Genomic DNA, 24,554 nt, shown 5'->3' with positions numbered 1-24,554 from the left:
ATGTACTGTAGGTCATATAGAGGCATCTGTTTTAAACTGACTAAGTTTATAACTGGTTAAAAACCATTGTTTTGATTTCCGCACCTCCTTGCAGCCTGTTTGCTGTCTTGGCTGTAGAATCATAAGTAATTTCCTCTCTGGAATCCTTGCTAATGAGCTCAGAGAAAAGCAGAGGTCAAACATCCGCAGTGTTGCTCAGTAAGTGCCGGCATTTAACACAACACTGGTCCAGATTGCTGAAAGGCCAAACATGCTCTGCTCGATAACCAAGCATTAACACACACACACACGGTGCATTAGAAAAAAATACAAGGCGATACATACAAAAATAATAACTCTTAAACAATTAAATGGTACCATAAATCATCAGTTTTCATTTATTTCTCTTATTTCTGTTCGTAACTACCCCAAAAATAGACATCAGAGTGAGAGGTTCTTTCTGCTGTCAGAGAAGATTCCAGGGTCACATTAGTTGATCAGAATGCAGAGCAGCCACGAGACATGCTGACAATAAACGGAAATAAAAAGTACTTTATTTGGCAGCCCAAGATGTTTCTGTCCTTGTGTAAGTTGAGGAAGGGATTGCAGTACATTCAATCTCCAGTTAACTGAGTAGAATAAAAGAGTAAATAGCACCTCCATAATATATTTTCTGGATTGATTCAACCTTAGCAGTTGGGATGAGGTGCTCTTACAGGGTTGGGAATCACCAGAGGCCCCATGATACAATATTATCATGATATTTAAGTCACAATACAATATAATTGCGATTTTAAATACCAAGTCAAATCAACTTTAATTATATAGCACATTTCATACAACAAGCGTAAACTCAATGTGTGTAAGATACATCATCGTGTCAAACATAAATATCTGTTAATATAATAAAGTATTACATATATAAAAACAAGCAGGATATGATAACAAACAAAATAAGAATGTATATTATTATGATTATTATCAAAAAAGGGAGGATAATAACAATAATAATACTAATTCCTAAAACAAATTAAAATACACTTAAAAACCTAACCAAAAGCTTGCGTAAAAAGGTACGTTTTTAGTTTGCTTTTCAAAGAGAACACTTGTAGTAGACTGTAGATCATCTGGAAGAGAGTTCCAGAGAGTAGGACCATAAGGACTAAAAGCACCATGAGCTGATTGAAAGTTGATTTTAGGTTCAATGAATTGACCTTCATTTGATGATCTAAGGGATCTCTCTGGTATTGCGATATGCTGAGTATTGCGATAACATATATTGCAATTCATTACCTTTTTTCAACCTCGAATTATGTCCCCAAAGAAAAACACTGGCTACATCTGTTTTATCTAATAAGATAAAGTTTTCAGCCTTTCCATCTCACTTGAGTCATTTTAGTGTAGCAAATTACATCTACTGGACTGGAAAAGCAATTGATTGTAGGCTACCAAAATAAAAGCATAAAACATAAACATAAAAACATCAGTACGATATCGGCACACACAAAATATCGCGATATTAAAGATGTCTCCATTTTCCCTTCCAACCCTAATGCAACCCTAAAGACTTGATACAAAATTCACACTTGTTCATACACAGAAATCTTGTGTTAATAAAGCTAAGTAGCTCTTTGTAACTTTTTTTGTAATTTTCAGTAGCCTTGATTCTGTACAGTAAAGGCTTTTCTATAAACACATGATGTGAGTTTTAAATGGTTGACAATTATTCTTCAGGTTGAAGCTACTAATACATGGACGCATCTATACATTTTTTTGATAGTTTACAGAAAAAAAGAGACAGTTCCACTGGACTTCCTGTTGTGTTTCTTATATTTGACATCAATCGTGGTGCCCTAAAATACCTCAGTAAAATGTTCTTTATTTTTTTCTTTTATTTTATTGTTTATTTTTACAGGGACAGTGCACATTTAAAAGCAATTGCACCAGAGTTAGCTAGCAGCTAATTGGCATCGGTTGTCCTTGGGCAGATTAAAAAAAACAGAAACCGTCGTATATTTGTACTCTGAACAAATGACTGACTGTAGCTGCAGTCTTAGGTCTCAAGACTTAGTTTTGTTGTCTGTTCCTAGTGCACAGAATGAGCTAGCAAAGAAAGCCTTTATGTGCTCTGCTCCTCTCATTTGGAATAACCTTCAAAAAAGACTTGAAAATATGTGCATTGGTCTCAGTGTGCTGCTGTCTTGGCCATGTCTCCCTTGTAAAAGAGATTGTTGTCCATAAATGTAAATATTTCACTACAAAAAAAATACATAAAGGACCATTAATGCGAACATTACACCACGTAAAACAACACAGTACATAAGAGTCCATCAGTGTAGGATCAGTGTGACAGACAGTGCACAATCAGCAACCATTGATGTTAATGATTGTTTAAACACTGCAAAACTTCCTGAATCTCTAATGTTTGCGGGTTTGGAGTTCCACTTCCCCACCACTGTGATCGAAAAAAGCAGACTGACCAAATGCTGAGCGTCTGAACTGGGGTACCCTGTCACCCCTCGTAGATGCTCTCATCCTACCAACTGTGTCCCTGCTGGGTTGGGCCAGGCATTCTCTGAGAGGAGGGGGAGCAAGGTTATGAATCATTTTAAACATCAGGCATGCATTTAGTAGAATAAGAAGTTATCAGAATTGACACCATATTTTTTAGAATATTGCAGTGATGATAATCCTTATCTTAGATTAAACTACTAACTGGTACCAAGATGACTCCTTTCAGTTGGCCACTCTGAATATCTCCATGTTTTATTTTTTTCAGTCAAATAGTGACCGTATCTGCAGTGCTTACGGAGAGCCTTCAAAATGTGCTCTCAATGAATGAAAACTTTAAAATTTAGCAAAATCAAGCAATCAAATTGAAAAATACTGACATGTATAACATTTATCAAGTGAAGTATTTTCTCCATATTTACTTGATCAGTTTATGTTTTCGTCTGACTTAATTTTTCACAGTAAAAGTTAAACTCAACAGCCACAGATCAGGATTAGATAGACTTGGTGATGACACACAAACCATGAAGATGTGGTTTGTTCTGACGTTGTTAGGCCACTTTCCCTGAGCAGCTGTCAAGGTCACATAATAATATAAGAGACGGAACTAAGGTGGTTTCCTTCAAAATAAAAGCACAAAGTTACAGGTAAAAACAAAACCTCATACAAAGGGCCAGGTGTGATTTGATGGGTAACCATCTAAACATGTCTTCAAAATGTTTAACTAGATTAAACTAGAGGGGAGCAAAGTATGGATCGTCAGCCAGGTCCGTAAAATGTCTTAAATTCAGATTTGAATTCAGTCACATTATCATGAAAATTTCTCCAGCCTGACAGACTCAATGAATGTTTACAATCACTGGACCGACAGCAAAGCAAAGACACACAAAATGACCAACAAAAGATACAAAACCACAAAAAAGAGGCAAAACCACCACTAAATCTGTGTCTTGCTACTATGTACAGAAGAGGTCATGAAATTTCACACATTTTCCTGGCCTTGAAAAGTCACTGAATTATATTAAGTGTAACTGAAGTGTTAGGCTACAGTAATCTTTTGTGGATAACCTTCAGTGTAATGTAACAAAACGACAAATTTATTTTATGTAGCCCTCAATGTAACGTTGCTCTATTATGCATCAGTGTGTGACATTCTGTTTATCATAACAACAGAAGACAGCAATAAAATAACAGAGAACAAATTGCAGCACAATCACGTTGTTTCTTTGTTGTCTTCCCGCATTCCCTGTCTCTCTTCATGTACACCAGCAAGCTGAAATTATGTTTGAATAGAGTTTGAATCTGATATGTCTGAAGAACATATCAGATTAAAGAGGGGAAACATTTATTTTTTAAAATGTATTTATTTATTTCAAATTAAATTAAATGTTATTATTTTATTTTATTGTATGTTATTTTATTTTATGGTATGTATGATATTTTATTTTATTTTGGGGCGACTTCTAGCTCACCTGGTACAGTGTGCGCCCCATGTAGGTTGAGTCCTTTGCAGTTGCCAGGGTTTGATTCCAACTTGTGGCCCTGTGCTACGTGTCATCCCCCTCTTTCTCTCCCACCTTCCCTGTCAGTCTTCAATTGTTCTGTGAATAAAGGCAAGAAAACACCCCAAAAATAATCCTTTTTTTTTTTTTAATTAATTTTTATCATTTTTATTTTTTATTTTTTGAGGTTCTTAAAAGAATATGGAAAAGTTTTGAAATTTTGTCCATGAAAATCTGTGGGAACTCTGTATGTATTTGTTGTGGGACCCTTTGCATGTTTGTAGCCAAGGGCCTTCTTTTATGAATGTGATATCTAAAATCATAATTAAAAAAAATAAGTTTGTCTATGTTAATTAGTACAAATTTCAGTGTAGTCAAAATCAGTTGCGTGTTTTAGAGGGAGGCTTTTATTTTGAAGGTACAGACCGGATGTAGTGCGCCTCATTGTATGCGTTTGACACCATTTCCCTGAACGCAGCTGGTCGCTCGCCTCTGGGCTGAGATCAACAGACGTGCGTGTTATATGAGCGCAGTCCGACTGTGGGTGAACTTACTCGGTGTTTGGCTTTCCTGCTGCTCACAACAGCTCCCCAAACTCTATCTTTGAACACTTTAACCAGCACGTGACACCGCGGTCGGACTTCGCCTTGTCAAACTTTGTCTGCAGCTGCTGTTTGTGCAACAAGAGGTAGGAATATTTCCATGTTTACAAATTCAACTTATTCATGTGTGTGGTGATTCAAGGCGACGTGCAGCGCAGCAGACAGGACGTGGGGCTGAACCCAGGACTGTCCCACTGGTTTATTACTAATATATTACTAATATAATCGGGCTTACTGCAACAGGTACAAGGCCTGCTGCTGCTGCTGCTGCCTGTATGAAATATCAAATGTTCTTATGCTGGTTAAGGTGTGACAGAATAAACTCCAGACAGGAAATCTTAAGCGTACTAAGGAGGTGAACTTTATTCAATTATTTCTTGATTTCAACTGGAGCCTTTTCAACAGCCTCATGCAAATACACATTAAGAGATCATGTTGAATATGATTGAACTGTGCAGGCAGATAATTAATGCAGCTTTCCCACAATTACCTCCTTAAATTTTTCATGTAATCTAAAGATTGCTCATAACTATATTTAGATATCCTGCATGAACCACTGGAAATCTGTATTTGTGTCTATTTGTGGCATCTATAATGTGGAATTTCACATTTTAACGAGCCTAATGTGAATATTAGCCAACTTCAAAAAGCACTTATCTCTGTGTAAACAAGCGGCTGCTATCAGCCAGCTGTTGGGATACAGAGCTCCCTTGGAGAATCCCCCTTTTCCTTGTTTGAACTGGGCACCTGATGTTGGATCACTACAACATTTTGCTGTTATTTTAGTTTTTTTATTTGCAAAGTCATCTTGTCAAACACTTGATTGCATTTATTACAGACAGAATTAGATACTCATATTAGATAATGCTTGCAGCAATTTAATCTCTTTTTCATTCAGTCATTTTGATGCAATTTGTCTTCTTTTATTGTGATTATATAAAACATGAACAGAGTTGTAGCCCTGTGCGCAGAGTTTGTGTTGCACTGAAGAGTAGAAATGAAAAGAAATACATATAATGGAGATATAAAATAATTTAGGGAGGTCAAAACCTTTATATTCAACTTTATGAAATGCAGAATTTGTACTGAGTTGAGTTATGAGCTGACTTTGTCCTCTTAGAATTTATATTGTTACATATTTGTGTGTAAAATTAAAGAGTTCATCGCAACATTCCCTTTAGTACTTTTTAGAGGCAAGAAACTGTAATGATAAAAACACAAATATCAAAGAGAAGTTGCTTTGATGGGCACAACTATAAATACAGTTAATTTTTTCTTTAATTAAGCCAGCTTTTTGTTTCCAAAAGCAAGACACATCTCTCTAAAGTAGCCTGCAAACAAAACCCCACTGTCCTGACACAATGACAAGGCAGTCCCAAGCTTGTAGTACGCGGCAAACTCATAGACGACCACATCCGTCACGTTCAGCCACTGCCCTCAGGGCAAAGGTACAGAGTCCCCCTGTGCAAAGAAAAACATCTATAGGAAATCATTCGTCCCTGTCGCCACAAAACACCTTAATCAGTAAGTGCAGCCTCGATTCGAAGCCAGCTTGATACTTGCTCACTGCACTTTATATATCTGTTTATTCAACCTTGATTCAGTCCTCGCCATCGGGTACTCAGTGTTCCTTTTTATTGTTGTGTTGTGCTTTTATGTTAATGTTTTCAAAGTGTCCCCCGTGGACGTGATATGTTTTAATAGGCCTATTTGATAGGAGATTTTGCACATGTTCACGCATGCAAGAAGTACACTAAGTATTTTCGATTTCTTCCATAGAGAAAAGTTTTTACTTTCAAAGTTGTAACCTTCAAGAAGTATAGAAAAAAAATAGACATTTATAGTCTTAATTATTGTCGCTTCTAGTGTTTGTTACACAGCATTTCCTGAAGAACACTCGGCAATCCGTGTCTGTCACTTAGTCCCAGCTGTATTACAGAAGATACTGCTCACATTAACTATAGACATTCTTATTTTTTTTATAGAATAAAAGGTAAATCACAAGTTATGTTTATTTACTCTGTTCTCCAGATTTATTCCAGACTAAAACTTTTCCTCCGAAAGATTTAACAAAGATTCTTATTAAGAGGTTGATCAAAGGGATTATAGGTTGGACTAAATTCCCGTTGAGGTGCAGCATATTTTAATTTAAATGTTTTTGCTGATATTGTTACATTATCAGAGAGGTAATTTTGTAGACTGTGGTTACTTATGGTTTTGTATTAGTTTACAATTTATTGAGATGGAAATTAGGGTGGTGAAACCATCTAAAACAACCTTGGATACAGTGCAATGCAGTAAACGCTTAGCTGAATTAATTATTTTTTTTGTCCCAGGGTCAAACACACATGATCAGTTCCCACCGATGGGTGTTACTGCACTCGTGTACATGACATAAAAAATTACGCAGGCCTTTATATTTAGTGTTAAAGCCTAATTTGTCCTTTTTAAAAGTGAGTAAAGTGAATGCAAAGCGTGAATCGAGCCCATGCTGTAAATCTCTACCTGTCAACTTGAGGTTTGTCTGCAGCGGGTGAAACAATTCAATGAGATTTTTCACATTCTCTGGCGCCAACCTCTGCACGTACTCCCTAACTGTATATAGTAAGGTACGGCTTCTTTCCGTAGAGCTGCTTCGCATCCGTTTCCGCCTGATTTTAGGGAGGCAGGGAGATTTTCGGATGGGAAAAAGACATGGCCTTGAGCTTTTGTGTAAAAGGCATGCACTCCTGGCTAATGACCAGGAACAGTTCTGTCACTTTAGATATTGCTTTATTTGGCTTTGACCTTTGTGTAGAATTTTGGGGGGGAACATGCTCAGTCCGTTTGTGTGTATGTGTGTGTGCGGTAGTGAATAACATGAATGTTTGCCAGCTGTATGAATAAGGAGGTTCACTCATGTCAGATCTGTTCTACAAAGCCAAAAGAGTGTGACTACCATTTTTTTAAGACAAGAATCACTCTTTCTTTATTTATTTTTTTTAACAAATGTTTTACCATAAAAAAAAGTCACCACAGAAAAAAAAATACAACTTCCAAACCAAGCAGCAACATCCAGGACACAAAAAAAGCAAGTGTAGGAGTGCCAAAGATGCAGTTCCTCGAATGGCCACTTGAGGCTGGCTCAAAGAGCAAGTCAATTCCCACTGACCCCCATGTTAAAATGCCCAACTTAACAGCAGAAATAAACACGCCTATAGCCTGGTACAAAAACTGGTCTAGGTCTCCATAGCTAATATCCCCATTCATAATAACTGTAGAGGATAATTTTAACTCACCTGTTTAAATGTTATTTAGGGGTAAAGTTATGCATAATTATAAGTGGATGCCGTCTGTTGACAGGTCTCTACCAGGGTGACAATGTTGATCAGGTTTGGTAACGTAACCATGGCGTAACCCCACATTCATAAAGTATTGGTGTAGATGTAGCTGCAACTATTGTAGTTTTTTTTCAGTCATGAAAGTTACTGTAATGTAATGTAACGCAAAAAAAAAGTGTACCAAAAGACCTTCTAATCTGATCTGATTGGGATCGGCTATATTGAGCCATAGAGCCTGGAACAACCTTTGTTTTACATCAGCTGTCACACAGGTGTTTGTGTTTTTTATTTGTGAATTGTCAAGCATAGGCTATACATTGGATTAATATTTATTCCTTAAAAGTACCAAAAGTGTGCGCTGTGCAACTGTGTAATCGAGGACAACAGAAGTAAAGGATTGGGACTTTGGCAGATAATGATAAATGACTTGGATTGGGATCAGATGCAAAAAAAAAAGAGAAGCAAAAACCTTGATTGGGACATTTCTAATTTAAATGGTTTAATAACAGTTTCTCCCTAGTGAAAATTAGCATTAGCATTTGCACAATTAACCATAGCTGTAAATGCCAAGTTAGCAGCTAGCATTAGGATTAGCCCCACCCTCTTGTCCAAATATGGTCATCTCTGGCTCCAAAAATTCAAGATGAGGACAGCATGAATGCCACACTTATTGTGGGAAAACGAGAATCTACAAAGCAATGGTTGATGTCACAGTGGCAATGTCCAGAATTTTATACAGTCTATGATCCAAACTGTAGTGACTGCGCTATGGCTAAATGCGATTAGTTACTTTGGGGCCTGAACACCACTTCCTCCTTTTTCTTGTCCTGTGCTCTTTTCAATCCTCCACATATCCCGCCCACCCTAAAGGGACTTCTTCGATCTTTATACATCATTATGTGGACTTGGTCACTTTTTATACTTCACCACCTTGTGCTCCTTTGCTCCCATAATAATAACTGCAGCTACTAGAGGGCACCACCTTACAATAAACGTACGTATGGGTCATAATAAGCTGCTACAAGCAGCTTATTATGACCTGTACGGCTGTTTTTTTGCTTAGAGCAGGCTGTCAGTTTGGATATGTGTGGGTATGTTTGCTCAGAAGTGTGCTTTGCCTCGTATTAGCATCTCACATTGCCACTTTAAATCACCACAGTCTCTGAACATATGTTGTGACATGCTGGTTTTAAACTGCCCATGGGACCAATAAACATGTGAGAGTCTGTCCATTTTTGATTAAGAGCTCTGTTTTTGCTGTCAACGTTTCTCTCTTTAGAACACCATGTGAAATTACTTTTCTCTGACTCTTATTTCTCAGACTGTTGTCTCTCATCTCGTCTTTCCCGTGTGTGTGTATCTCACTCACTCGAGTCGAGTAGCGTCAGATGAGATGATTTTACACATGCAGTTGGTCTGTGAGTTTCCTGGTTGCCAAACCAGTGCTACAAATGCTACGCTGGTTGAAATAGAAATGCTCCGTCCAAATTTAATATTTCTCAGTCGCCTCAATATCACCAGACCTCCCCTGATCATGGCTTTGTGTATTCACTGGTGATTACTATTGGATTACTCCAATCCTACTGCCCACCCTTACCCACACTCTCTGTATAATGGCCCTCTAATGCAGTAATGGTTAGACTGTTGGTCTCCTCAGCAAGGCATTTAACACACAGCAGAACCTTAAACACCTTAAAACTCAATTTCTCTAAAGCTTCCAGCCGCGGGGTCCAGGTTTCTCCTTAGTCATTAGGTCAAGGTCTACACAATGCAATATATTCAGGGTCATAATTGCATTTGAACACATTGTCGAGCTAGTTTGCCATCTCTGTTAAATAGCTGTCTGTGAGTTGCTCACTCTACAGCAGGAAGCAGCACTTGAAAATAAAAGCTCTGTGTCGGAAATTCATTGTACTTCAAAATTAAGTGTGTTTTTTACAAACTTGACACGTTCGGAAGTCACTTGTGGTCCATGTAGAAAGGACCCGCGACCCACTTTTGGACAGTGACCCACCAGTTGGGAGCCACTGCTCTAAAGAAACAAGAGTTTACTATATATTTCTTGGCATCTGTTGTGAGCTGATGTTAGTGGCAGCAGAGTGAGCAGCGCTGTGGAGGAGAGCCGGGAGGTTTTCTCTCACGATGAGCTGCATGACAGTGTGACAGTGAGGAGGTTTGAAGGCAAGGTCAAGGCTTCAAAGGAAACAAAAAACTCTTCCACATCTGCTTTTACCCCCAAATGGTAATTTAAGCAGCTAAATCTTGCCACAAACTATTTGCTCTTAAAGTGACTCATTTGTTTTAGGAGTCAGTTCATTGGCTACGGACGCAAGGTCATTGGAAAGTTAGCGAAACTTAAGAGTGCTATCCTTTTTTAAGCTCTCAGCAGTAGGGATGGGGCCGATCCGATCCAGTATCGGTATCGGGTTCCGATACCAACGTAATTCACGGATCGGAAATTTCCGATCCACGAGCTGCGTCTGTGCTTTCACGTTGTCTGCTGGAATGATATGATGATTGCTACATAGTAGTGTTGCACTGACCACGGTACTAAAACACGATGGTACATATGATACCATAATGTTGGAGTACTGTAGTACTACAGTACTGATACCATAATGTTGGAGTACTGTAGTACTACAGTACCGCAGGTACCACTACTGTGGGATAAGATCAAAGTCGTTATGCCCCTGCAGTGGTTGTATCCAGTGACATTTCAGGTATGAACTGAGCTATTGAGTATCTTTAAGCAGTGAAAGTTATTATAAATTTATTTTTACTTGTAGGTTAGATTATGCTACAGTGATTTGTTTTCCACTACAGAGCTCTACGGTGCGAGCATTTTACTGGCATTTGCGACTAAAAATAGTTTTGTGCGTGCAAAATAAATCATTCAGGAGCAGGCTGTGCGAGTACAGATTTCAACCAGCAGCAGAAACTAAAGGCAAATTCTGTCGGTTGTGGGTTGAACGGGGGTCACAGACACAGACGGGAATGTATTCCTGTCAAATACGGCAGAGGCTCATAGTGCTGCGCGGCGCAAGAGCGGCTTACCGGCGACAGAGAAGTCCGACTCCAGGTCCAATAATGTCCTCTTCTTGGCGTCATGACTGCCCAAAAGTACCTGAACAGCTGAACTGTAGCGGCACACAGGTATGTGACGTGTCAGAGGAGAAACGAGCCGTTCACATTTCGCTCTCTGTGGCAGGTAACGGCCCACAGACCTCACTGCACTTTAGGGACTGTTCTTTACTTGTCAGGGTAGGAGGGTGGCTGGTTGATTTTTGGTTGATTTTTTATTTAATTTATTTATTTTATTTTGATCCCCCCTATGTTAATCACTTATTGATGCTGTTTTTGAAGTATGAATAAGTCAATAAGCAATTTATTCCATTGAAATATCATTGATGTATTATAGAAAAGTGATTTATCTTTTTATAAATGACAAAAGGCACATCTGCCTCATTTTCGCTGTCATGATACTACTCAGAACCACGATACTTTCACTGGTATCGTACCGTGGGTCCCAATTTTGGTACCATGACAACACTACTACAAACAGAGCTCTGGTATCTGAATAGTATCGGTATCGGCAAATATCCAAATTCAGGTATTGGGATCGGATCGGAAGTGAAAAAATGTGGATCTGTGCATCCCTACTCAGCAGTGTATAACCTGTAGGTTATATGCAGTATTGTAACATTAAGTGTGACGAAGTTCCCATTTTATTGGCGTATTTTTGATGGTAGGGCTCCATATGTTGTTAAGCCAGTGTATTACTTTACATCATCATTCATGATGTAAGCAGAAGCAGATGAGCTGGCAGCCCTTTATTAAACTTCAAATGGAGAACAGCTGAAACTGTTTGATTTCCTGGAATGTCATCAGTCTCGATGTCAGCAAAGAATTGATAAACCCATAGAGGACAGTGGTAAAGCCGTCCTTCCTCTGCCAAGGCACACTTGGTGTTGTTGGCCAGAAACGGATCGTTTGTCAAACCAAATGTCAAACGTTTGTCAAACCATTGATTTACGGAGCAACAGTGGAGGTCCATGGTCAAACATACACATTTACAGAGTATTCAAAGAGTCTGAGAACAACGTAATAATACTATGTCCAGTATTTATATTTGGCATAACATTCACATACAGTAACTCAAGAAGTAGCTGTCAGCTGGTGATAAAAATAAGATAGCTGGAAGGTTGTTGACGACTTCAGTAACGTGTAGCTCCATTTCCCAAAGTGTTTTCACAGCTGTAAGAGTGATTCCCGGTTACATTTTAATGTGATACCATAAAAATGAAAATTCATTTTGGCGCTTTCCTGGATATAGAAAATAATTGAAGGTCACCTGTGCCCATTGCAGCTTTGTGGGTTTAATTACTGCCAGTTTTCAGTGGTGCTCATTTTACGCTTACAGCACAAGACTTCAGCTACTCCCACGGATTATCGAGTTTTGTTTATGAGCCAAACCAAAGTGTCTCTCAGACATTTGGAAAGATTAATGGGCCATTTTTCTTCTGAGTGAATAATAACTTCCAGAAGTGAGTTTCATGCCAGAAAGGTGGAGACAATGTGTACCAACCTTTACTGTGGACAGACCCCTGCCACCCAGGAATGATTAACGCTGCTGGATTTGCTTTGTCTGATGTCGTAAGCATAAACTAACATGTCCTGAGTGTGCTGTGTGTTTATGTGTGTGTGTGTGTTTATTTATTGATCTGCCAGCTGTTTCTGTCCAGAGCATTATAAATTAGGGATGCACCGAATATTCGGTAACCGAATATATTCGGCCGAATATTGCAAAAAAACACACATTCGGTATTCGGTGGAATAAGTTAAAAGCAAGGCCGAATAATAGCGGCGTTTTGATAACGCAATTAAACGGCGTGCCGTGACGGGCGGAATAAAATGTCGGCAGTGTGGCGATCCACCCATCACGGCACTCGCATTTGCGACTAAAAATACTTTTGTGTGAGCAAAATAGGCTTAAATCATTCAGCACGCTGTGCGAGCAGCCTACAGATTTCAACCAGCAGCAGAAACGAAAGGCGAATCCCATCGGTTGTGGGTTGAAGGGGGTCACAGACACAGTATTCCTGTCAAATACGGCGGCCATCGGCTTACCGGCGACGGACAAGTCCTTATGAAAGGGACTGTCAGGGGAGGAGGGTGGCTGGTTGATTCTTATTTTATTTATTTTATTTTGATCCCCCCCTATGTTACTCACTGATTGATGCTGTTTTTGAAGTATGAATAAGTCAATAAGTAATTTATTCCATTGAAAGGCACATCTGCCTCATTTTCGCTGTGGTATTGTGATACTACTTGGAACCATGATATTTTCATTGGTCTTGCACAGTGGGTCCCAATTTTGGTACCGTGACAACACTAATCTGGAGGGGGTTCATCTGCAAAAAGTAATGAAAAACTAAACAATGATATTCGGTATTCGGTACTCGGTATTCGGTATTCGGCCAAGCGTTTAATAATATTCGGCTTTGGCTTCGGCCACAAATTTTCATTTCGGTGCATCCCTATTATAAATCCTGACTTCCTATTTCCTCTTGTCATATTTCAGACACTGCACTCCTCTAAAAGAGTTGAAATTCTTATACAGTGTGAAAATCCTGTGTATCTGAATTATGGCCATCATCAGTTCCTTAAAATAGAGCCACTGTGTGTTGTTCTTTTGACATGTATTCTGAAGGTTTTTGACCACAGACACTCAGACAGTGTGCTTTTAAAAACTAACTGATTAGGATTATTGGTGGTCTTGAATGAATGGTAATGACTTTGGGGTACCTAGCACACAGATCTGGTACTAAAAGGTGGAGCTATGAACACTGCAGTCTGTTCATTGGTCAATAGTGGATGGTCACTCTGCTCAGGGCTGAGTTGTGGCTGGTTTTGAGGCTCATGGTAACTAGTGCTCATACTGTGGAGAGGACCATACATAGAAATTAAAGGTATATACAGTATATAGAATAGATATCACAATTGTGCAGGAGAAACAAAAAAAAACCCTAAGGGCAATGGTCATCATTACACAGAATAATTCACACATTAGAAGTGTGCATGTGAGTGAGAGGAGTGCCTGTATGAGAAAAGGAGTGCATGTTCTCGTGTGTGTGTGTGTGTGTTAGGTCAAGACTGTGAGCAGTGAATTTAATTAACCTTATAAAATCGAGAGCCCCCATTAAGGCTCTCAGTTAAAGGTTAACACGGCAGCGTTTTATATTGTTTCCTTGAGCTTATGTCGAGAAAGCATAACTGGCCGTCTATATTGATTCTAGCTCGACATACAATAACCATAATCACAGTGATTCAATCATAGTTGATCTCAATTAGTGTTACGTCGGTTTATATTCTGTCGGTTCCGCTCAGTGTTTTCAGCTCCGTTTCGTTTTGAAACACTTAACGTTAGCGACATAGCTGCTAATACGGCTATTAGCTACTCAGCTAATATTAGCTCCTAAGTGTCTTAAACGAAAACGGAAAACCTAGTCGCCGTTTAGGAGGACAGATACGGCTCAAATGTCCCGTATACGTCAAGAGTTACACATTATGACAGTCTTACTAAAACCGAAGTCCCTCACACAATAACTGACGTTTGCATGGCATAACTTGCATTGGCTGTAAAGCTGTGGATGATGGTCACAGACATGAGCCAGCAGATTTGTAGTGTTGCTACCCTTTGCAGCAACTTTCTTTCTGCATGTTCTGCACACAGAATAGTTGTCCTCCACCAGCTGTCCCTCGGCATTCTTCAGAAACCCAAAGTACGCCCAGACCTCAGACTTTGTGCGTTTAGTTGGGGTTGGGGTTGGGGGGGGGCTTGGGGGATGTCCTGAGTGTCGCTATCACCACCTTCCGCCATGTTTTCATTCTTTGTGTTTACACATGGTATGCATTCACGCAGCGCCTGCATCGTAAGACTTGAATGAGGCTGTTATTACATGTCCTGATAATCCACCGCGATAATGCAATTAATTTAAATATAAACGGTAATTCTTACCGTGTAAAAATTAACCGAGATTTACCGTAATATCATTACATCCCTAGTGTGTTGTAATTGGAGCTTCTCTGTGGTTTATAGTGGTAAGCAGGGCCGGCCACACAGGCATGCTAGTGAATGTATTTATTCCACTGGCTAGTTCATCGCCATCTCTTTGCATTGTGCTTATTGTGGGGCGGCTGTGGCTCAAGAGGCAAGCGGGTCGTCCACTGATCGGAAGATGAGTGGTTCAATCTCGGGCTCCTCCAGTCATATGTCGAAGTGTTCTTGAGCATGCTATTGAACCCCAAATTGCTCCCAGTGGCTGTTCCATCAGTGTGTGAGAAACAAAACTAAATAGAAAGTGGCACCTTGTATGGTAGCCTCAGCCACCAGTGTATGAATGAGTGTTTGAATGGGTGAATGTGACTCGTAGTGTAAAACATGCTTTGAGTGGTCAGAAGTCTAGAAAGGCGCTATACAAGTGCAGGTCCATTACCAGGTCCATCATACCACTGATAGCAGGAAAGTGTTGTTGTGGAAACGTAACGTCCACCTCAGGTCCCCCCCTGGTTAACACTGTCAGCACTGTTTAGCTCATTTTATGGAATTATGGAGTTAACTTTTGAGACTCAAGAAAGATATTCTCTTATTGGCTTTTTCCAGAGCGTTGTGTATGTATCTCACAGCCATCTTCAGTGCCTGTGCCTACCAATTCTTTTTTTAAGTATTGGTAGGCACAGCACCTAGTTTGAGAACAAACTTAATGAAGCGTCACTTCACTATTGAAGTTCACAACCAATGTTTTAGTGCTTAAACCTGCTTGTCTCTTTGTTTTCCAGGTGAAGTGGTTTGTCATACTTCTGACTCCACATGCTACGATTCAGTGATGTGACTCATGGCTGAACTGAGACTGAGCACCAAACATCTTCCCCACTCCCCATTATCCCCTGGATCATCTAATGTCAGGTTGATCACGTGATCTATCCCAGCGCTTAAATTTCACAGTGAGCACAGTTAGGAATTTACAATGTGAGCTCTTGAAGTAACATTAAACATCCCTGGCCTGTGTAGGAGATCTGCTGGTCTTTGCTTTTATTTTTTAGGGACAATTCTTGTACATAATGACATTACCACAGTGAACTTGACACCAGGGGACAACTCTATCCTAGGCTCATATTCTTTGCCGATGATGTGGTAATCTCATCATACTGAAACTGTAGTTGTGATGGCCGCTGCCTCCTCTCCAGAGAGGGATCAGTCCCTCCTCCAGCTCCAGGAGGTGGACTCCAGTCGAGCTGGCAGTCGCGTCCTCCCTCCAGTCCTGGGCTCATCCTCTCCTGGCATGTCTCTGGAAACCAGCAAGCCCATCTGCATCCCCTCTCCCTACACTGACATTGGGCACGACTTCACCACCATACCTTTCTACAATCCAGCTATCTTCAGTTATGCCAGTCCGGGCATTTCAGACTGCCCCTCTGTCCATCAGTCACTAAGCTCCTCATTATTCTGGCCCAGCCATGGCCACATGGGGTCATCGTTACCCCTGCACCACTCCCAGGCTCGGCCTCAGCACGGGCAGCCAATCCAGAGTCCATGGCTGTCGCCGCGGGACAGTGCCTTACCAGCCAGGTAGGATGAAGCATCACGTCCTTACTCTGGCATACTGTTTTAAAGTGGAGATAAAATACGACAATATGACCGCAGTTCATGATTTTTACCTAAGGAAAGCAGAACATTCACCTAGATTTGCTAGAAAACTTTTTTGCCAGCAGGGTGCAGCCATCTCAAAACAAGCTTGTCATGTGCTGATACAATGGAGTTTGAGAGTTTTGATGAGACACAAAGTCATAAACAAATTACCTGTGCCTATGGGGACCTCTCCCCCATGGAGTCAGATGACAGTTGCAAAAGTGAGAGGGTGCCTGACCTTTCAGTCAGAGCATTGGGCGGTGCATGACTTTGACATTCAGTGGAATTTTGCTGCAGCTGATAAACCACACAAAAAACTTGTCCACACGAAATATGTATTCTACCACTGTCTCTGTCAGGTTGTCAGATACACAACAACGTAATCATTTCCCTTGCGAATGATAATCATCATGAAAAATCACCATCTGTCCTGTCTCTCTCAATTATTACCTGCATAAACAAAGGCTGCAGTAACCCAGTCTTTGATCACACTACAGATGTGGTAATGATTAAATAAAATGGAACATCTAGTACACTCTATTAAACTGCTCTGCACATTGATGCCAGATTTATTCCACGTGTTTTTATCCTTCATCCTATATCATCCTTTATCCTTTGAACTTATCTGTTAGTCAGAGTGTGAGGAGGCATTCTCAGGAGAGTGAGGAGGCCGTGGTGTCGTCCGGCGGGAAGGCTGACCTCCACTACTGTGCTGTGTGTCACGACTACGCCTCAGGCTACCACTACGGCGTCTGGTCGTGTGAGGGGTGTAAAGCCTTCTTCAAGAGGAGTATCCAAGGTGAGACACAAAAACATACAGTATCTTTGTGTGTATGGCGAAAAACAAGGGTGGACACCGTCATGGGAATAACCGCTTTGGTGAAGCTCTTCAAGTAGAGATTTTGTTGACACTGACAGATGTGTGCATTCAACTCTGTGGTCATTTTTAGGTCGTGTTTAGTCAATTAGTATCTTTTGAGACTTACAAATTACCAGAGTTACCAGAAACACAGACGTTTCGACAGAAAGTCTTCTTCCAAGAAGAAAGAAGACTTTCTGCTCCTACAAGATTTGATTACACCAAAAATGAATGACAAATGCATTTAATTTATGAGCTTTTAGTGTTTGTTGCCTGACATTTACTGGAGCTGATTCCCATTGTGTTAACTGTAGTTTCTGCTTTCATGGACAGTTTTACGAGTATGTTCATAGTTCAGTAAGGGGCTTGTAATGATCCATAAACAAAACAAAAACAGTAGAGGTTTGTTGTCAGGTGCTCATTTTGTAGTTCTTGTGGAATTTGCAGGAATGTGTCCATCAGTCTACAGGTCTGTTGACTCCTCAAAATGCATTTCTTCACTTTTATGCTTTTCATTTAGTCTTTTTCACTCTCTGTCCATCAATTTCTCCTCATTTCTTTACTTATCTTCTCATCTTAATCGTCTGTCTTTTCTCTTTGTTTCAGGGCACAATGACTACATCTGTCCAGCAACCAATCAATGCACCATAGACAAGAACCGCCGTAAGAGCTGCCAGGCGTGTCGCCTCCGCAAATGCTGTGAAGTTGGCATGACTAAGTGTGGTAAGTGTCTTTATATTCTCTTATTTGTATCAGTTTTGTCCTTCTGTTTCCTTCAGAGGTTGTTGTATTTTCTCTTACTGCCTCCAAGGAGCGAGAAACTGTAACCAAACAACACTCCTTTTTTAATTTAACCAACATGCTGATATGATTTTAGTTAAATGTCATCTGTTATATAAAAATTCAAATGATCACAAGTTCCCCCGTGGCTTTGTTTGTTTTAGAGTGTTTCCCTCCCCACATGATCCCACTTCAGCCGCCAGGAAAGGTGGTTTTTCATTTCCATGTAAAATGAAGAGTTGCTGTCTGCTTGCCTTTCTGCTTCCAAGTGGCCCAAAATCTGTTAATGCATGTCGAAGTAGAATTTAAAACATGAGAGTCAGCTAAACAATAGTCATATGGACAAATATGGAAGGGTCACTTTAAAAGGCAGTAATGTATGTGTTAATTTCTGTATCACAGGTATGAGAAAGGAGCGTGGAAACTACAGGAACCAGACGAGGCGAGTTACCCGTCTGTCCTCACAGGGCCGAACCAACAGACCAAAGGCGTTAACAGGACCAGCGTTGGGTTCGTTGAATGCACCCCAGCCTCCTGCGCTGACCCCAGAGCAGCTGATAGAGCGAATAATGGAGGCGGAGCCGCCAGAGATCTGCCTCATGAAGGACATGAGAAGGCCGCTGACGGAAGCGAACATCATGATGTCGCTCACCAACCTGGCTGACAAGGAGCTGGTTCACATGATCACCTGGGCCAAGAAGATTCCAGGTGCGTGTCGGGGTATCCAGGGATCCTTTGGAGAATCCAAAAGGAAAATTACAATTTATTTTAGTGACGTTATATCACATTAGAATGGGGATGCTTTTGTTCAAAGCAACTGATGACAAGTAAAGCCACACAGGAACAAGAGTTTGATAGCTGGAGGCAAAACACGATTCGCCACCACAGGGCTGTCGGCTACATAGTAGTCTTAAAATGCCGTCTTGTTGCTTTATTGTTGTTTGCTGCTATGTTACTGTCCAGTGTGTTGCATTTAGTGTCATCGAGCAGGGAGGTTGCAAAACTCAAACTTCTCCCTTGTGCAAAGCGTGTTGGAGAACTACAGTGGCCGACACAAAAACACTAACGGCCCCATCTTGAGACAGTGTTTGATTTGTCCGTTCTAAACGTCAAACAAAACGATTCTTTCTGGAGATTATACACTAATGAAAACATAGTTATTAATGCTCCATTTCTGCCAAGAGATACCCCTAAATCCTACACACTGGACTTTTAAGAGATACTCATATTATACTGTCTTTTATGCCTCTCATCATTTTGAACATCCTCGCAGAGCAGCTCAGTCTGCTGTGAGTTAATGATTTTATCTTGGACACTGTAATTGTCTCTGCGTTATTCCTCTGCTTAATTTAGTGTGTGAGTCAAGTCTGTGCTGATTGATTCAGACTGCTTTTCTGTACAAAATGACAGTTTTGAACAAATAGCCTGAAAAACAGAAGTCCCCGTCTGTGCATCAGGCCAGCATTATGACACAGAATGCTTTAACCTCCTCCTAGAGTGACATATTTGTTTTGGAGTCAGTCGTAGCCTCGCTGAAATCAGATAACAGCACAGGGCATACAGTGACAGTGTTTACATGGCCCCAAAACGCTGCTCTTAACCTGGTTGTAACCTGATTTGGGGGACTGATACGTGATGTCATGAATAGGTGGTTGTTTGACGTAGGGATACAGTTAACATTTATTTTTATGATTAAAATGTATCTACAAAATATAAATAAGATAAAGATAAATTAAGATAAATTACTCATCAATGAACTAATCCCTTCAGCGCTGGTTTGAACAAGACGAGCACTGTTCACAGTCTGTGTGGAGCATCACTGGCAGCACACAGTTAAATCTTATTCGATGTTTTCCCCAGGATTCATAGAGCTGAGCCTCTTGGACCAGGTGCACCTGCTGGAGTGCTGCTGGCTGGAGGTGCTGATGATCGGACTGATGTGGAGGTCAGTGGACCATCCAGGGAAACTTATCTTCTCCCCTGACCTCAGCCTGAGCAGGTACGACCGCCAACATTTCCTATGTCTACCTTACAATCTTCATTAAAGGGACAGTGTGTCGTCATTGTTGTGGATGTTCGGTTAAATGTTACTTGAATTATAAAAAGTGCATTTATTTCAAATACAAACTGTTGTTCTTTTGGTCAAAGCAGCTTGTTTATATTGGCAATGTTGTGTTCTACGATCTAAAAATGGAGTTGCAGTGGCCACTTTTGCTGACGACAGCTAACTCTCACTTTAGTTTGATGCTTGCTTTGAGTCTGTGTCATGCTCTCACAGTCCAAAAGTATGTCTGACTATAAAAGCTGGTAAAAATTACAGTTCCAACAGGATACACAGATCAGCCACAACATTAAAACCACTGACAGATGAAGTGAATAACATTGATCATCTCGTTACGATGCAGTATTCTGATGGGAAACCTTGGGTGCTGGCATATATGTGGATGCAGTTTGGGACACACCACCCACCAAAACACTGTTGCAGACCAAGTAACCCCCCCCATACACACACACATCCCACCAAATTTCCCAGATCCCAAACTGATCAAGCATTTGTGGAACGTGCTGGTACCCCAACTCGCAACCAATAGGACTCAAAGAATCCACTGTAAACACCAAGTCTGCCAAGTCTGATCTAAGAGTCCCCACTGTGAATTGGACTTCTCTCTGGGGTACTGGCACATTTCACGAATGCTCAATCGGATTGGGATCGAGGGAATGTGGAGGCCAGGTCAACGCCTTGAGCTCTTTGTCATGTTCCTCGGGCTATTCCTGAGCAGTTTTTGCGGTGTGGCATGGTGCATTGTCCCACTGGGGGGCCACTGTCATGGGGAAGTGCCATTGCCATGGGGGGGGTGAACTTGGTCTGCAGCTGTGTTTGGTAGGTTGGAGCATGTCAAGTAGCATCCACATGAATGCCAGGACCCAGGGTTTTGCTAGTGGTTTTAATGTTGTGGCTGATCAGTGTGTATTTCAACTTCTTTAGTTCAAAGACTCAAACTTAGTCTCAAACTTTTTTCAATAACATAATCCTTTTGAAATATTTTTCAGCTGAGTACGCCACGACGAGTGCAGAACAATTTTGGTAGAGACGTAATGTAAACGTGAACATGATTACATTTGTTGCGGCAGTTCATGATTACATTGAAAAAAGAAATATTGCATATACATTGTGATTTATTGAACTTACATTTAGTCCTGGGCATTATATATCAATATTATACTGATATCGTGACATGAGACTAGATATTGTCTTAGATTTTGAATATTGTAAGTGTTTTCTTGACCTGCTTTAAAAGGCTGCATCACAGAAAAGTGATGTCATTTTCTAAAATTAAAAGTCTCCTCTAGCTGTTCTTTTATTTGCCCTTAGCCACGTAGTCATTATATCCACATTACTGATGGTTGTTAATCAGAAATCTCAGTGTGTAAATGTTGCGTAAAAGCGCCAATAGTCAACCCTGCAGTAACTTATTATACTATAATTATTTTAGGAGTTACACATGGCTGGTATGTTTTAACAAATTTACAAATCAGTATCAGCCTTAAAAATACAGTACGCTATGTTCCCCTGCCACCACCTTCGCACAAACTGAAATCACAGATCATCCTCATCACATTCACAGTCTGATCTGGATCAAGCTGGTAAAAAACAAAAAAGATGTAGCTTTATTTCTTTTTAATGTGGGAGTTCAAACCGGTAACTCCTCCATATAACTGTCATTCATAAACCAACAGCTCAGCAGGACTGCCTGTATCTGTGCTGGTATTTGGTTTCAACGAGAGATATCTGCTGGTGCTCAGCTGCTTCAAAAGCTGGAACAAAGTGTCCTTAACCCTCTCACTGGAGGCACGATAACGACGTGCAGAACACCATTTCCTTTGTAGCAGCCTTTATCATCATATCATACCTATTTAAGTAGTGCAGTGCATGCTCTGCAGCCCATGGCTCGAGGGAGGAGGAATCTTCCAGTGTAGGAGGAAGTATTCAGGTAGATTTCATAATGTAGCAATACCACAGTTACTGTGCAAGTAAAAGTACAGAAATATTAACAGCAAATCGCACTTTAAGAAACAAAAGTAGGGCTGGGAGATGTGGAGGAAATAAATAATAAATGATATTTTTGACCAAATACATCAATATTGAAACAATATTGTAGGGTTGACTATTGGGTGTTTCACAACATATTTATACAATGAGATTTTTTTATATGTATATAAATATATATAAATATAATGACTAAGGCCCTGATCATACAGAAAGCGTTTTAGCAGCTGGAGGCGCCTTTTTGTAATTGTTTTTAACAAGAATGAAGCTTTTTCTGCACTCTAAGCTCCTGGTGTTTTTGCCGGAGCGCTCTGAACTCCTTGAGTTGAAAAGACTTCAACTCAGAGCGGAAAAACGCCCCACGTCATCTCTTTTTTCGTCATCTTTTTTCCTATCGTCCAATCAGATGATTTAAGATGGGCGCCTTCTGTGGTGGTCATGACAACAAGTCTGCCAACAAACTGCCTCTGAGTCATCCTAAAATATGCCTGGAAACGTCCATCTTGGATGCAAAGCTCCTGGACCAACTGGTGGTACTCCCCGTGACCCAATCTCTTTTTTAAAGTCTCATGTACCCACACAGATCTCTGTTTCCCTGTGCCCAACAAACTATTAGCTGACAGCCTCTCACCCTCAACCAGAGCTACAGCAAGTACCCTCTGCCTCAACATTTTAGGAACTACATACTAATTTCTGGTAGGAAAAAAAAAAGGTAAATACGGCAAAAATAAAAAGGTGCAGCAAGCATTTTTTTCTACTAGTGGCATTCAATTTAAAAAAGAAAAATGCGGTGCGGTGCACCTTGAGTTTTGCAACCTGCAAAGCGCTTTTTGTGTGATCAGGGCCTAAGCGGGTAACCGCAAATGACAGAACAGCTAGAACAATCGAAGTTCAGCAGCCTTTAAAACCAGGGAAACATAACACTTACAATATTACAATATCCAAAATCTTAGGCGATATCTGGTCTCATGTCATGGTATCAATATGACATGATATATTGCCCAGCCATGTTAAAAAGTAAAAAACAACAACAATTTATTATTCAGAATGGCCCCTGTCTGGATTATTTTACAATATTACTGTAACTTTCTTCTTAAATAGTGCATCATACTTTTAAGCAACTTCATGTTTTGTATGTAATTATTTAATCTGGATGGTAACTGGTAACAAAAGCTGTCAAATAAATGTAAATGAATAAAAAGGGAAGTATTTCCCTCTGAAATGTTGCAGAAAAATGCAGCTTTTAGCAGTTACAGACGTGCTGAGTATTAGTGTCTTCTTCTTTACAACAATGCTAACAACACTTGTGCTTTATCGCCATCTTTTGGATCTTTGCAGCTGCTTTTTTGTAACATCACGATTTCTTCCTAATTTTGTGGGGCAAAAATCAAGCTTTTTTTTCTGATAAATACGTAGTTGTGTTTGTGTCTTTGTTTGGTAGAGAAGAGGGGAACTGTGTCCAGGGCTTCTCTGAGATATTTGATATGCTGATAGCTGCCACGTCCAGGGTGAGAGAGCTCAAGCTCCAGAGGGAGGAGTACGTCTGCCTCAAGGCCATGATCCTCCTTAACTCCAGTAAGTGAGCGTGTTTGTGTGTGTGTGTGTGTGTGTGTGTGTGTGTGTGTGTGTGTGTGTGTTGAGTCGAGTGTTTGATTGGTGTCTCAGCATGTGATTTTGTGTGTGCGTGAGTCTGCACTCTGCACAGGGTTGGCAAGGGGACCAGCTAAATAACTTACCAGTGCAAACCCTAATGGGAACACTGTGTATAGTTTGAGCCTCGCTCCCACTGGCTCTGCTAAATGCTCGAGCTGACAGACAGTGCCTGTTTTGGGACGAGCAGGGTCAGAGCCTCTCTGGTGAGCAGCTACACCAGGGAGTAATTAACGTCTGGCTAATGTTGCTGTGTCCCTTTTAATCGCCTCCACCAGCGTAGTCGAACAGGGCTCGTGTTTTTGCACCATCTCTCCCATTCCAGCTTTTTTCTGTTGGACAAGCAAGAAATATCTGAAGCCAACATTTAAACAAAACTGAAAGGTTGAACTCTGTTTGATATTTCACACTGGAAATACAAAAACAAAATGCTTTCACTGGCTGAACAGTAGTTCACAGCTACGGCTTAATGCTGCTGCTATGTCGAAATGTTTAATATGTAGATAATATTTGTTTCAAAATACATGTTTTGGTGAAAATGAAGGCGCAATATAGCAACTAATCATCATAATAGTCAGAGATGTAAAACATGGGGATGTAAAATTTCCCAATCA

The 24,554-nt window shown here is 40.4% G+C and overlaps 1 protein-coding gene across 3 annotated transcripts in view; it reads left to right on the top strand.

The window, feature by feature from the left end:
* Positions 1 to 4,495: 4,495 nt before the first annotated feature.
* The window catches only part of esr2a (estrogen receptor 2a), a 28,952-nt gene continuing 8,893 nt past the window's right edge, over positions 4,496 to 24,554 (top strand). Inside the window, exons 1-8 of one of the 3 annotated variants that reach the window (XM_050059089.1) lie at positions 4,496 to 4,680; positions 15,754 to 15,918; positions 16,162 to 16,543; positions 17,236 to 17,402; positions 18,069 to 18,185; positions 18,645 to 18,950; positions 20,103 to 20,241; positions 23,732 to 23,865. In XM_050059089.1, the coding sequence (XP_049915046.1) occupies positions 16,257 to 16,543; positions 17,236 to 17,402; positions 18,069 to 18,185; positions 18,645 to 18,950; positions 20,103 to 20,241; positions 23,732 to 23,865 (1,150 nt within the window). In that variant the 5' untranslated portion in view covers positions 4,496 to 4,680; positions 15,754 to 15,918; positions 16,162 to 16,256. Of the gene's footprint in view, positions 4,681 to 6,067; positions 6,119 to 15,753; positions 16,544 to 17,235; positions 17,403 to 18,068; positions 18,186 to 18,644; positions 18,951 to 20,102; positions 20,242 to 23,731; positions 23,866 to 24,554 lie in introns of those variants that run through there. The other 2 variants (XM_050059087.1, XM_050059088.1) reach the window with 2 other exon arrangements.

This window comes from Epinephelus moara, chromosome 12 (genome assembly GCF_006386435.1).
Source record: "Epinephelus moara isolate mb chromosome 12, YSFRI_EMoa_1.0, whole genome shotgun sequence".
Classification (NCBI taxonomy): domain Eukaryota; kingdom Metazoa; phylum Chordata; class Actinopteri; order Perciformes; family Serranidae; genus Epinephelus; species Epinephelus moara.
The sequence above is the reverse complement of the archived record's forward strand: the minus strand, read 5'-3'. Positions and strand labels throughout refer to the sequence as shown.